Below are 15778 nucleotides of genomic sequence, written 5' to 3' on the forward strand. Positions count from 1 at the left end.
ACTCTGTAGATCCAACTGCTTCTGCCTCCTGCGGTCTGGGATTAAAGGCCTGCACCACCACACGTGGTTTGAATCTCAGCTTTTAAGTGTTTTTCTGATAAAAGTCACATGTTGTCTACCGATTACTAATTTGGGATCTCTTTTAGGTGTTGGAGAGGACTAATGATGTATTTTTAGAGAATAACAGATTTATTTATTTATTTTGGTTTTTCGAGACGATTTCTCTGTAGCTTTGAAGCCTGTCCTGTCACTTGCTCTGTATAGACCCGGCTGGCCTCAAACGTGCGGAGATCCACCTGCCTTGCCTCCCAAGTGCTGGGATTAAAGCTGTGCACCACCACCACCCGGCAATCTTTGGCTCTTAATTGTAGATACTGACTCGATCTGTTTTATTATCTTGGTATAACAGATTTTAATTCAGGGATGTAAAGTTACATTACAGAATAAAACAGATAACAATGTAGTATTTTAGGTCAGATGCATTCAGGGTGATATTTCTATAGACAAGGGCAGTGTAGTATTTTAAATTTTAACAAAACTGATGGGATAGTGGCCTGGGATTATAGACTGTATTAACCACCATGTGGGTGCTGGAAACCAAACCCCTAGCTTCCACAAGAGCAACTAGTGCTCTGAATGGCTAAGCCATCTCTCCAGGCCCTACTCTGTTTTTAACTGATGAAGGACATCATAGGAAAGATATATATTAGTGGGGTATCATTAATGTTTAAATACATAAATGTATTTCTTAATTTGGGGTCACGATAAACATTTTTCTTCAAATACCATTTCTTTTTTTTTTGGTTTTCTCGAGACAGGGTTTCTCTGTGGTTTTGGAGCCTGTCCTGGAACTAGCTCTTGTAGACCAGGCTGGTCTCGAACTTACAGAGATCCGCCTGCTTCTGCCTCCCAAGTGCTGTAATTAAAGGCGTGCGCCACCACGGCCCAGCTCAAATACCATTTCTTTATGGTAAAGTTTTTCCAAATTCTTATAGACTTTTTGAAGTATATTAACTATTATTGTTATCCATGACCTCTCTACTATATATACAATGGAATGAAATTAGGGTTCAACCTGAAGATCTGTAAAGCAAAGCAGCCATCCACTGGCTCTTAACCTCAGTCCAAAAATAGCAATCCTGCCTCTAAGAATCTCAGAATGAGACTGTATTTGAGAGCTGTCTCCTCCCGTTTTATAATCCTCTCTAGGACTGGGCTTATAGGCGTGAACTACTGGGCTTAAAGTTATGCACTGCCCGGTTTCTGTGGCAATTAGTGTGGCTACAGGGATTAAAGGTGTGTGTCGTTGCTAGCTGGTCTATAATGCTGGCCAGTGTGACTGTTTTACTCTCCCGATCCCCAGGCAAGCTTTATTAAATACAAGTGAAATACCACAACAATGAAATGCCAGGACTTAATGCCCTACTTAGCTATAATTGTCCCCATTTATTAACCTCTCTCTATCCTTTTCTTTTGCTAGTCTTCTTGACTCCCACCCAGTAACCATCACTATTTTCAATTAAGAAGTTTTGAGGTTTACATGTTTCTTAAAACAAGTTTTTTGTTTTTTTTTTAAAATATAACTCTGGCTGCTTTAAACTGGCTACATGGGTAAAGCTCTCTTTAAATGTGTGTCTCTGCTTTTGTAGTCTTTGGATTACAGATATGCACTACTACACCTGGTCTTGTGAAGCTGGTAAGAGTGAAATGCTTGAAGGATGCTAAACTGTGGTGGGAATTTTAGGATTTACCTGAGTCCCAAGCCAGCCAGGGCTACACAGTGAAACTATCTCAAACTTCTGTCCCTTCCATTCCTAAACTATATAATTTATCATGAAAAAAAATGCATCGTCTTTTTGTTCTAGCCTCCTGCCTCCTTTTCTAATCCATTTTGTATGCTGATAAATTAACCTTTTGAAATAACATCCTTCCTCCACTTATTCCCAGGGTTCAGAGCCTCTATTCAATGTTTTGTCTAAATTTTACTTTATTGTTTGATGTCCTGGAACCTGTTTTCTCTGCTTACCTACTTCTCTTGTGATAATGTTGGGAAGGGTTGGGGATGGTACTCCAGGCTCAACTCTAGAATTTCAGTTTTTGAGAGCTTTAAGAGTTTTTAATGTAAAAGTGAGGGGTTGTATCTCCATCACTAGGATAGTGTGGGTAAAGGGTTTAAATGTCTTGAGAGCTTATTGCACAATTCTTGCATTTAGGAGAGCAAATAAAAATTTGTCAGGTCCTGGAGCAGATAGGTTTATCATTGCTTTATGGTCTCCTTTTGTCAGTTCTTTCTCAGACACATTCAGAATCATTCCTAATGCCTTTGCCTTTCCTTGGATTCTATTATTCACTATTTATTCTTTTGAGTCATTCAAAATTCTGTTTAATTATTAATTTTTTTAAATTTTATTTTAGCTTTCTTAAAAGTTGTCTTACCTTGCATATATTTTTAAAAAGCTAGGTCTTACTTTGTAGCCGTGGTTGGCCTAGAACTCACAGAGCAAAGATTAAAGGGGTCCCTTACCATATCCACACCTAACATACTCTTGAGTGCCAAGCAACATGGAATTCTAATTGGGATTTTGCTGTTGTGACCATTTTAGCTGGTATCAATGAAATCTTTTTCAAACATTTTAATTATATTCTAAAAGTGTTTTTGGCTTAGTTGTTTTGAATTGTAAACACTTTCTGCTAAAAGCAGTCTTACACAATTTTTAGCTTCAGGTCAGCCCCTTATCGACTTCCCTTTAATCTTTTGATCTTAGCCTGAGATGAGTTTAAGATTTGAAAGCAGTTAGGTTTTGGGGACTTTGAAAAGACAGGATCTGGATAGTTTAGCTTTGTAAAGCTCTTGGATAACGCTAGTGTACAGCAAGATTGAAATTCTCTTGAGGATGTGGGATTTAAGTTTCTCATCTTTGAAATGGTATTGACACCACAAAAGTGTGACTATAATCATAAAAACTTAACAAGAAGTTCTTGAATAATTTAAGGTGCCAACTACTCTAGTATTAGGGTTCCCTAGAATGACTCCTGGGATGTCATATGAACTACTTATTAGTGACAAAAAGTTCCTTCGCCCTGCTAAGGCAGAGAAACAATATAGGCATATAGTCATTGCTTTTGCAGTGGGAGGAGGAAGAGGAAGAGTGAATAGAATATGGGACTGTTTCATAGTACTGTATGGTCTTTTGAGGTGCACAGAGAAGGACTAATTCAGCTCTTTGGGAGAGTATAAGAAAGGCTGGTGTTTGGGCTGTATCTTGAACATAGACTAGATAGTTCAGAGGTGCTTTGGTAGAGGTCAAGCTGCAGTGTATCCTTTGTTACCAGAATAGGAAGTTTAGATACTTGTGCTTGTTGAGGCTGTCAAAATAACTGGATGGAGTAAACGTTTAGGTGTGACAGGTTGAGTTTTATTACTCAGGTTTCTGATTTGAGCCTTTGGGTTTCATTGATCAGAATGGGGAAGACAGGAGGTAAGACGAGTCTCTGAGAAAGTGAAGAACTGTTGGTGTGTTGAGTTGGAGGTGTATGCAACATTCTTTAGAAGGAAGTTAGGATGGAAGGGGAGATGCCCAATCATTTATTGAGAGGGATGGTTTTATAACGTGAGTAAATTCATTCTGGTTACTGATCACATTCTTTGTGTGGATTGTTGAGGAAGTTACCAAACAACATAGTGGCTCTACCCTCTGTTTTTATACTAGTAGTGAGGTCGTGTCTTAGTTAGGGATACAGTTGTGACGAAATACTGTGACCAAAGCAGTTTGGGGAGGGAAGGGTTTATTTGGCGTACTTTTCCATATCAGTAGTTATCACTGAAGGAAATCAGAACAGGAACTCAAGGCAGGAATCTGGAGGCAGGAACTGATGCAGAGGTTGTGGAGGGTTGCCGCTCACTGGCTTGCTCCCCACGGCTTACTCAGCCTGCTTTCTTATAGAACCCATGACTACCAGTTTAGCGGTGGTCCCACACACAGTGGGTTGTGACCCCCACCATGAATCATTAATTAAGGAAATACTCTACAAGCCTGCTAACAAACTGATCTTATGGAGTCATCAATGCAATGGTAACCCTAACTAAGATGGCTACATACATTGCATGTAAATCATCCCACACTTGAGGTGATTAGTATTGTAAAGAAAGCAGGGCTGCAGGATCTGGTTGAGTGGCATTAAAATATTTAGGTAAGAGCTGAGGAAGTTACAGAGATGTCTGGAGCCAACACAAATGCCTACTGCTCATTCAAGATATGAATTTAAATGGGACTTTTCATTAACTCTGGCTGGCTATCAAAATAGCTAATGGAGAATAAAAAAAAGTAAGAGAAAAAACTTGAGGATGGGAAAGGAACTGTCTGGATTATAATGCAGTTACTCTGTTTCCTAACCTACAGGACAAGCAGTTTGGATAACATGGAAAAAGAATTGTATCATTTTGACATTTTGACTTGGTTGGGCACAAGGTCATTAATTGTGAGTTTGTTTTCTCAAATTCCTGTAACTTTTGCTCACAGTGCCAGTTCTCCGTTGAGAACATAGGACTATGAATCCTTCAGTGGAGTGCTTTAAGGAGAGGCTTATTTCCTTCTGGACTTGACTCACGGACAGCATTACTTAGACACTATTGATTATTGCATAAGAGTGAGATTCTTATATTTTGGGATCAACTTACTAGCATGCTTCTTTTTTTTAATACTTTATTTTGTTTCATGTGCATTGGTGTTTTGCCTGCATGTATATATGGGTGAGGGTGTCAGGTCCCCTGGAACTTGAGTCACAGACAGTTGTGAGCCGCCATGTGGGTGCTGGGATTTGAAACCAGTCAGTGCTTTTTGACCGCTGAGCTGTCTATCTCTGCAGCTCCTTGTTGACACACTTGAAAGGAAGTTTGCACTTTCCACATTGAATTCGAATTCTGTTCTCGGCTTTATTGTGACACAGAGAATTATTCTGGAGTACTTTTAAAAAGTAAGAAAAATTCGTGTGTGTTATATCCAAATATGTGCACTTGGGTATGCAAAGGCCAGGGGAATTGTGTTTTTTTTAAGGTTTATTTATTAATTATGTATACGGCATCTGCCTGCATGTATCCCTGAAGGCTAGAAGTGGGCACCAGATCTTATTACAGATGGTTGTGAGCCACCATGTGGTTGCTGGGAATTGAACTCAGGATCTCTGGAAGAGCAGTCAGTGCTCTGAGCCCCAAGTGTGTTGTTTTCTATTATTATACTCCAGCTTGCTCCTGTAAAATAGGTCCCCTACTGAACCGGTCCCCTCAGTTACTGTAGCTGCATGTGCGAGTGAGTCATATTGGATTTTTACGTGGGTGGTAGGATTTCATTCAACGCTTCATGCTTGAGTGCAAAGAGCTTTTAACCACAGAACCATCTCTTTCGGCCTAAAGTTCTTTTGAGACTCCAGTAATGGAAGGGGACTGTTTAGTGTCAGGAGTCAGTGTAGTTGATTGGTTGTGGGATGGATTGATTTCCAAAACCTGGATAATGTCATAAGCAACACATGCCACTAGTCAAAATCAAAAGATTACTGTACTTAAGAATGCTCCTGAATGACTTTGAAAATGCTGGGGTAGTATTTGAATTGAAAGCAAATTTTAGCATATTTTCTATAGTACATTTTTTTTTGCCTGTTCCTTTTTGTGGTAATGTAATTCAAGGTCCAGCTTGACCAAGGGATGCAGAATGCTAGCATGTATGAAATAGTGGTGTCAACCCGAAGTTAAAAAAGCACCCTAAGGCCATGAGCCAGCTTGCTTAGAGATTCCTCTTTTTATAGTTCACACTGTCCTGTGGTTCTCAGAGTGATTCTGATATGTGAGGTAATCTATCTTCCAAACTGATAGGCAGAAAATTCCAAACTGGATCAGGAACAACCTGAAAATATGGTTTCCATTCTGCAATCTGGTAGTGTGTCACCCCCTGGGATGTCTGTGCTGCCCCTAACAGAGCCCAGTCTTTGTAGGAGAGCACTCTGCTGGCTTTTGAGTTTCAGGTGAACACACCCCATACTCATACTCTGTCTTAGTTAGGATGCTCTGATGAAAAGCATGACCAAAAGCAAAGCTGGGGAGGAAAGGGTTTATTTAGCTTAAACTTCTTCATCACTGAAGGAAGTCAGGACAGGAACTCAGATTGGGAAGGAAACAGGAAGCAGCAGCTGATGCAGAGGCCATGGAGGAGTGCTTCTTACTGGTTTGCTCATCATGGCTTGCCTAGCCTACTTTCTTATAGAACCTAAGGACCACCTGCGTCATGGGGATGGCATCAACCACAATGGACTGGGGTATTCCCCATCAATCATGATCACTAATTAAAATGCCTTATAGCTGGATCTTATGGAGGCATTTTCTCAATTGAGGATCTCTCCTTTCAGAGTATTCTTGTGTCAGATTGAACAGCTTTCATTACAGGTTCTCCTCCCTTTTTTTATTTTACATTATTGTACTTAATTTTTTGTAAAGGACCTCATATAGTCTAGGCTGGACCTGGAACTGTTTTTTTTTGTTTGTTTGTTTGATTGGTTGGTTATTTGAGACAGGGTTTCTCTGTGTAGCCCTAGTTGTTCCGGAACTCACCCTCTAGACCAGGATGCCTTCAACTCAAGAGATCCACCTGCCTCTGCCTCTTGAGTGCTGGGAAAGTCATGTGCCACCACCAACTGACTCTTGATCAAATTTTCATATGATATATTCAGCACATTTTTATTGATTACTGATGGTTCAGGTGGTGTACTCTAATTCCTCATTTGGGGTATTGTGGGAGGAGGATCAGCAGTTTAAGGCCAGAAATAAACCAGAGGGCTGGTGAGATGACGTCGTAAGCAAAGGCTGGGGCCCCGAGGCTCTGGTGCTCCCACGATAGACAGAATTGACTCCTGCAGATTATCTTCTGACTTCTACACATTCTGTGGGATGCATGTGTGTCCCTCTTGTTGGGCCAAAATTATCTCAGCCTGTCCCTTGAGGCCTATAGGACAGAAATTAATCCTGCCTGAGCCTCTCGGTTTAGATACTGTGAGAAGTGAACTGGGTAAGGCCCTGGTTGCCTGTAGAGACTGGGAAACTAGATGTGTTGTATGATCTCCTAAAAGATCATTTCCTTACCCCCTGAGAGCCATGAGGCCCTCACTGAATTTGTCAATGAGCTCCATCAGGCTTCTTTGGCAAAATATAATCCTAATATTCCAGTCCAAGACGATGCTGGCTGCCCTTGTTCAGCAGTCACAAGCATTAGAATGGGGACACAGCACCCTGGGGAGGGCACTCCGATCGAATAACTGATAGGGTCTTAGGATCAGGGCACCTCCGACATTATGGAAAGGTCGCTCTAGATTAATAATTCCATCAAGGCCGGGCGGTGGTGGCGCACGCCTTTAGTCCCAGCACTTGGGAGGCAGAGGCAGGCGGATCTCTGTGAGTTCGAGACCAGCCTGGTCTACAAGAGCTAGTTCCAGGACAGGCTCCAAAGCCACAGAGAAACCCTGCCTCGAAAAATCAAAAAAAAAAAAAAATAATTCCATCAAGAGCCGCCAGACATTGTTCTCAATTGATCCCTACCAACAAGGCCCACCCTTAGGTGGAAGGATCCTCTCACTAACCAAGGGAGGGGCCCAGATCCCTTGTTGAAACATGGCCGAGGATATGGATGTGTCTTCCCAAACAGGGGAAACGCCTATGTGGCTACCCACTTGTAACTTAAAATTTCTCCCCTCCCCTCAGGACAATGGGAAAGATCAAGATGACCAATAAATAAAGAGATTATGGTGGACAACCATTAAATTCAAACACAAGAAAAGAAAAATCACCACTGCCCAAGGGAGACTGACCCTTGAGGAGAGTGTTGCCTGTTTATCTAGTTCAGATAGCCTTCCCGGCTATAATCATGTTAATTCCTCTTCCGGGGATCAAGGTCCAGGCAGCAAGCCCCCACCAACCACAGAAGGTGACATGGGTCCTCGAGTGCTGGCACTGGAGGGATCCTAAACCAGACCTCTCAGATGACACCCTGGATGTAGTGGCCTGACCTGATGTCCCGGGGACGGAGGGGAGACCTGAATGCGGAAGCTCTTGGGGGTGCACCCTACCCCAGGCATCTTGCCCTAATGAGCATGGGTGTTCTCATGTCCTTAAGAGACATGCCCTCCTACAGACACCCGTTTATGTATGCCCAGGAAGCAACCAGGCTGTCTCTACTATCGGAAAGTGCGGGGCAGCTCCTGATTACTATTGTTCTTCCTGGGGATGTGAGCAGACTGGGCTGGACGTAATTAGAAAAGACAGAGACCACATCACGTTATTTACAAAAGTCTTTGGATTCCTCAGCAAAGGTAACCTTACAAAATAGGAGAGGCTTGGATTTGCTGTTTATGGAACAGGGAGGAATTTGCAGGGCACTTGGGGAAGAAGGTTGCTTCTGTGCGGACCATTCCAGGATAGTTACAAGAACCCTAGATGAGTTAAGAAAAGATAGTGATTCATTTAAGTCAAGGGCCCCCTAAGATTCCTGGTTTAATTGGTCCCCATGGCTTACCACACTCATTTCTTCCCTAATTGGACCGATGGCTATTTATTTATTGATCTGTCTTTTTGGTCCATGCGTTCTCCAAAGGCTGAAAGAAGTGTTCCAAAAACAGATACAACAGGTACAATGTACTCATGGCCCTTCGAGTACATTATGGGAGGCTCAATACATCTCACCCCATGGATGAACTCTCAATTTGAGGGTGTGCAGGCAGAAACTCCGGATAGGGTTGGCCCTGACTTGTACTCTCTCCCCGGTGGGATATTCTGGCTTGGTGACCAGGGTAGGGGATGGAATATAAAACAAAAGTGGGAGATATTGGGCCAAAATTATCTCAAGGCCTGTACCTCGAGGCCTATAGGACAGAAAAAAGGCTGGTTCAAATTCAGGGTCTGTATTTTGAGGCCTGAAAGACAGAGAAAAGTCTGGCTCGATTTGAGTGAGGATGAGAGAGCACAAATTAGGTAGACACCCCTCTAGCCAGAGGGAGGGTTTGTCTGTCTCTCGTTGGCTGGAGGTACCTCCACATCACACGGTGTCACTTAACCTGCATAAGCTGACACTCACAGTAATAAACAGTTCCTGCATTGACTCCGCTCCCTATCGTGTCTGTCCTGCATCGTGGGGCTGTGCAATGGGTGGGTAGAGCACTCACCTTTCCCTGGGGAATAAGGAGGCCTAGCAACTGCGCCTGGGGGAATAAGGAGGCTCAGGAAGCTTAGCAACATAAGAAGGCTCAAGAAGCCTTGCACTTCTAGCCCCACACATGATACACACATTTACAAATAAATTAATACAAAATTAAAAACGTTGGAGCATTGCATGCTGGGATATACCTGTAATCCCAGTATTTCCAAGCCAGCTTTGGTTACATAGTAAATTTGAGGCCAGCCTTAATTGGAGTAACCATGGTGGCCTGCTTTCCAAACTATTCATTGAATGATATCTTTTCTAGTTTTTCAAACTTTGGCAATGAAGGAACTGTGGTTTATGACTCTTACCCAGCATGCTGGTGGAAGTTTTTCTTGTAAATAACGTTTAAAATGGAAGGAATGCAGGACTTCATATACATGTGCATGAATTGTTTAAATCTCCAGTGGGAGGACTCATTGCTTTCATTCTCTCTTCGCTCACTCTCCTCTAGGTGTCTTGGCATTTGCTGCTTTCTTGTGTCTTACTTGCTGACAAAAAAACCCAGGATTGTTTTTGTTTTTTCTTTAGTGGCTTCCAAAAGAGATGAGATGTGGTCTGAGGGACGGTATGACTACGAACGACTTCCAAGAGAACGAGCACCCCCTCGGAGCCATGCCAGTGTAAGTCACTGCTCTGTGGAGGACGGTTCAGAGCCTGCTGTGCCATTCTGTCTTCTCCAGCGTCTTCAAATAGCACAAGTTTACCAGCCTAGCTGGAAAAGAGATTAAATTCACCTTTTAAAAGCTAGAAAATATTTGAAGCCAGCCTGGTCTACAAAGTGAATTCCAGGACATCTAGGACTGTTATACAGAAAAACCCTGTCTTGAAAAAAACAAAACAAAACTAAACCAAAAAACCACAAAAAAAGGCTATAAAATACATGGTAATTTGTTTAAGTAAAAAAACAAAATCTATATTTTATACTTAAATTTCTAGAACAAAGGTTTTGTATTTAGTTTGTGGAGGAAAATTTATAAATTTTTATAAATGCTATACTGTGCATAGACAAAGAAATGTTGATAATCTGCTTCTATTCATGACTGCCTTTTATTTGTGTCCTTAAAATATTTATAGATTGAGCCTGGCATAGTGTGTCGGATGCCTTTAATCTCAGCACTTGGGAGGCAGAAGCCGGTGGATCTCTGTGAGTTTAAGGCAAGCCAGGTCTTCATAGCAAGTTCTAGGCCAGGCTACACAATCTGACACTGTCACAAAATCAAAAATTAAAATTAAGTTATGAACTAATATGACATTCTACCTGGAGATCAGTCCTCCTGGGCTAGTAGGAGGAGCATGTTGCCACCCTAGAGAGCAGTTCAGCTGTGATGTCTGGTCAGGCAGCCTGCAGGGTGAGAAGAGTGCTGGCTTCAAACGACGGAATTCCCATCTCTGTCTGTCTTCTGTCTCTGTTCTGAGAGTTGGGAATTTTGAACTAGACTCTTAATGTTCTTGATAAGTTGTTTATTCTACCCAAACTTGATCCAGTCCTAGTATGTAGCAGGGCTTCACATTTTTCAACTGCTTGGAAAACTAAGGGAGGTTTGGAGGTCAAGAAGCTTTGAATCTTCTGTTGACTCACCTTGAACATTGCGACTTTGGGTTGTATTCTTTCCTTGGTTTTTTGTTGTTTTTTGTTGTTTTGTTTTGTTTTTTGTTTTTGTTTTTGTTTTGTTTTTTTGAGACAGGGTTTCTCTGTGTAGCTTTGGAGTTGGTCCTGGAACTCGCTCTGTAGATCAGGCTAGCCTCAAACTCACAGAGATCCACCTGCCTCTGCTTCCCAAGTGCTGGAATTAAAGCCTGTGCCACCACCACCTGTTTGGGGTTGTATTCTTATGTAGACATTTTATATGCCACAGAAGGCATACATTCTTGTTCACATGACAAGTATTTTTTACTTAAAGTATTAGGGATTTCTCTGTGTGTGGTAGTAATACTGGGAATTGAATCTATAGCTTTTCTCATGCATGGCAAGCACTCAGCCTTTGAGCCCTGCCCCTGCCCCTTTGTTTCTTTTTTATTTTAAGACAAGGTCTTACTAAATTACTTAGGTTGAATTCACTCTGTGTCCTATGCAGGCCTTACCTTTGTGATCCTCCTGCCTTTCAGTTAGCTCATAGGACTGCAGCCAGGCCTAGCTGACAGTTTATTACTTTGTGATCCTCCTGTCTTTCAGTTAGCTCATAGGACTGCAGCCAGGCCTAGCTGACAGTTTATTACTTGGTCCTATCCTTCACCTTGATGAACAGTGTCATCTGCAAGGTTGTCCTTCATGGGCCTGAATTACAGCTCGGGTTGATATAAAATGATTTAAGATAGAAAAAAAACCGAGGAAGCCCGTTATATTAGGATGGGCAGACTCAGTAATTATGTCATTGCTTTTCAGGTTGTTCTGGAGACTATTTCTAATAAGTTTTCTTAGTCTGATAGAATTATTTTATGATAACCTAGAAGGATTAAAAGTGATACAGTCATAGCTGTGAGTTACCTTTCAAAAATGCCAAGTCCTCTTTCCCACTATATCCCTTGAGCAGAAATTTTATTTTACTATCTGGGCATTGACATGCAGACTGTGTGCTCTTTCACTGAGTAGCTTAATTGGTGGATGGGCAAAGCAAATTGTATTGATTTAAGATTGCAAGATGAGTGATTGGCTGAGATCGACACTGAAGAACTAGGACTGGGCTAGGAATCATGACCGCATCAAGAAGCGAGAACTGAGAGGGGAGTTATTTAAAAAGAAGTGGCGTTTAGGACAAAGGAAAAGCAAGCTACTTGAGGCCTAAGGCCACCTCTTAGTAGAAGGATAGGCAGTTGGTGTTTTAGAGCATGGAGTTCCCAGGATGGCAGCATTCTGGGTGAAGTTCAGTGTATTGATGGCTCATAGAATGCTAGTTAGTCTAAGAATTAGAATTGAAGGGCTGAGGATGTAATTCAGTTAGTGCTTACCTAACATGATCCTTCGAAATGATCCCAGACAACCTCAAAAGAGGGGGAAGAAAAGAGATGGGCGTCCTAATTAAATGAACATTTTATAGTCAAATGTAACAACCATTTTGATCTAATGCCGTGTGTGTGTGTGTGTGTGTGTGTGTGTGTGTGTGTGTATGTGTATAAATGTACAGTAGTCACCCCTGGCTTTCCTCCCCCCACAGTGGAATTTCAACATCAGTAAGTAGGAAGAGAAATAAATTTTATAGTGCTGATGTGCTGAGGAGCAGCGTAGATGTGTAGATGTTTTGGACAGATCTCTTCCTCCTTGTCCAGCTGCATAGGTACTCATGATAGAGTCTAGGGGGCTGGAGAGATGGCTCAGCAGTTAAGAGCACTGGCTACTCTTACAGAGGATCTGGGTTCAATTCCCAGCACCCACATGGCAGCTAGCCACTGTCTGTAACGCCAAGATCTGATAGAGTCTGAAGTGCTTTTCCTTTAGGAGCATGGAACCTGGCCAGACCTGCTCATTCCTCTTCCTTCCCTATGTTGTTAGAGAAGCCGGGTCTTTTTTTATTCCCCAGGCCCACTTTACTGATTTGTAAAACCTTTGTTCCTGTATTTCTCCTCTAGAATTCAGATTTTTTTTCTTCTGGTGAATTTACTCTTGTGGGAATGACTTGAAGCTTTGTCTTGTCTTCAGTGTATTTTGATCTTTAGAGGGCTCTTGGAAATTGCTCCTTCACCTTATGGCATGCTTACATTTTAGTTAAATTTAGTCTTAAGCTTTTAATATTTTGCCCTTTTATTAATCTGATAAAGTTTATAGATCATATCTCAGGGCATCCTCACCTCTGTTTTTGAACCTCAGTCTTCTGTAACTCATGCTGGCCTTGAACTTACTGTGTAGGCTTGAGTTCTTGACCCTCTTGCCTGCTCTCAAGTGCTGAGATTATAGACATGTTCTAATCAGAATGATGCCTGACTGAGGTCAGAATACAAGTAATAAAGTATAAGAAACATCAAAAGATATATTTTATTATTCTTTTTGTGTGTGAGCACTATTGTCATGTGTGGGGGTAGCCATAAGAGGGTGTTGGCACTTTGGAGCTAATGTTACAGGTAGTTGTAAACCTCCAGACATGGCTTCTGGGAATTAAAGAACAATAAGAACAGTTAACCACTGGGGCCAAATCTCCAGCCTGCCTCCCACCCCCCTTTTTTTCTGAAACCGGCTCAGGTGTTACCTAGGCTGACCTCCAACTTACTATGTACTTGAGGATGAATTTGAACTGTTTGTTGTGCCTCTTCTTTGAAGTTCTAGGATAGCAGGCCTATGCACCTCCTGGCTTTTCTTTTCTTTTGTTTGAGACGAGGTACTCTATGGTTGAGTCTGCTTTAGAACTCACTATATAGACTGGGCTGACCTTAGTCTCATGGCAGTCCTCCTGCTTTAGCTTCTGAGGTGTTGAGCTTACAGCACCTTACATGAGCCACTACACCCAGCTCAAGAACTCAATTTATGATTTGGCAATATTTGCTTCTTTAAGGTGTGTTAGCTTTGCATTACTCTGACACTTACTGGAGATAATCAATTTAAAGAATTTTTATTTTTTCCATTTTTGAGATAGGGTTTCTCTATGTAGCACTAACTGTCCTTGAATGTGCTCTGTAGGCCAGGCTGGCTTCAGACTCAGAGATCTGCCTGCTTCTGCCTCCCAAGTGCTAGGATTAAAGGTGCGCCCCACTACCGCCTGGCTAAAGAAAGAAATTTATTTTGACTTACAGTTTTGAAGGTTGTACTCCATGATGAGTTGGACTTTTGGTAAGACAGTATATAGAGTGCAATCCTCTTTGAGGACATTTTCCCAGTGATATGAAGACTTCCTATCAGGCACCAGGCCACTTATGCTTTACCCCAGACATTTAATGGGAGACATTTAAGACCTAAGCTATAGCAGAATATGGCCAATATCAAGGGCCTTTTTTTCAGGGCTGGGCTGGCTTAGTGGTTAAGAGCACTAGCTGCTCTTCCAGAGGACCAGAGTTCAAGTCCCAACAACCACATGGTGGCTCACAGTCATCTACAGTGAGATCTGGTGCCCTCTTCTGTCATGTAGGCATACGTGGAGACAGAACACTGTATACATAATAAATAAATAAATCTTTAAAAAACTATGTTTGATTTAAACAATGATGTATATAAATGTGGACCGACAGCTGTAACCTGATTTATAAGTTACTTTTCTGTTTCTGTAATAAAACACAGTGGCTAAGGCAACTGTAGAAGGAAGAGTTTGTTTAGGTTTATGGTTCCAGAAGTAAGTATGTAGGAGTAATCGCAGGAAGGTTGCAGGCATGGTGACTGGACTAGTCAGTCAAGAGCTCAATCTTCAATTGTAAGGACAGAACAGAAAGAAGAGAATGAACCCAAAATGGTAGTCTTTAAACTCCAAAGCCTGCCTCCAGTGACACCTCCAACAAGGCCACAGCTTTGCAGCCTCTCCAGACAGCACCACAACTGGGGAGTAAGTATTCAGATGCCTGCAGCTGAGGCCACTGCAGACTACCACACCTGATTGGAAATACCAGTGATTTTTGTTAGTTAATAGATTTCTGTTAACTTTGTTGTTGTGCTGTTCTATTCAGGAAAAAAATAGTTTCTTTTCTTCCTCACCATCCCATGTTGGCTTCCAACTTTTTTCCTTCTTCCTCAGCCCCATCCCCAGAGTTGAATAGTTCTAGTCATGTGCCTTGTGGAAGTTTTATATTCACGTCTGATTTAAATGAATTCACTGAATTTGCAGAAAAGTAGTTAACAGTAAAAGTAGAATGTAAATGCAGCTTTGGTTTCTAACTTTGGATTTAATAAAAAAATTACCCTATTTAAAGTCTTAAGGTGCTAAGGAGATGGTTCTGTGGTAAGAGCACTTCTTGCTGTCCCAGAGGACCCACATCAAGCCCCTCACAACTGCCTGTAACTCTAGTTCCAGGTTATCTGATGGCCTCTGCCTCAGCACTTAAGTGTCATACACATATACATAGAAGTAAATGAAGTAAAAAAAAATCTTTGCTTATGAAGCAGAGATCGCTTAATGTTAAATCATATTCATGTGTTTATAAGCAGCATTGCTAAGAGCTTGTCTAACAGGAGGATGGATGGACTATTTAAACCAGTGGTTCTCAACCTATGGGTTACGATCAGCTATCCTACTTACCATGTATTTGCATTATATGTAGCATGAATTCTAATAAGTATTAATAATAAAAACCCAGAGGGGGTGAAAGCTGAGAGATAGAGAAGCAGTGCAGCCAGCCATTAGAGCCACCTTTTACTTCTACCAGATCCTCAGACCAAAAGGGTGGTGGTCCTGTCCTCAGACTCTATGCTCAGACTGCCTGCCACTGAGTGCCACTCTCCTCTCTGCCCAGCCATATCCCTTCCTGCCTCCTTCTCCTTAGTGCTGGGATTGAAGGTGTGAGCCAGCACCACCTGCCTGTGTTTCTCTTGAGACTGGATCAACCTAGTATAGCCCAGAGTGGCCTTGAACTCAACAGTTCTCTCTGCTCTGTCTTTGAGTGCTGGGATTAAAAGTGTGTGCCACCATTGC

The 15778-nt window shown here is 41.9% G+C and overlaps 1 protein-coding gene across 13 annotated transcripts in view; it reads left to right on the forward strand.

Moving 5' to 3' along the window:
* Pphln1 (periphilin 1) overlaps window positions 1-15778 on the forward strand; it is an 85571-nt gene that overhangs the window by 1932 nt on the left and 67861 nt on the right. For all 13 annotated transcript variants that reach the window (XM_075960428.1, XM_075960432.1, XM_075960424.1 and 10 more), the window contains one exon: window positions 9765-9856. In XM_075960428.1, coding sequence (XP_075816543.1) covers window positions 9765-9856 — 92 coding nt within the window. The remainder of the gene's footprint in view (window positions 1-9764; window positions 9857-15778) is intronic.

The sequence above is a fragment of the Microtus pennsylvanicus genome, chromosome 2, assembly GCF_037038515.1.
Source record: "Microtus pennsylvanicus isolate mMicPen1 chromosome 2, mMicPen1.hap1, whole genome shotgun sequence".
NCBI lineage: Eukaryota > Metazoa > Chordata > Mammalia > Rodentia > Cricetidae > Microtus > Microtus pennsylvanicus.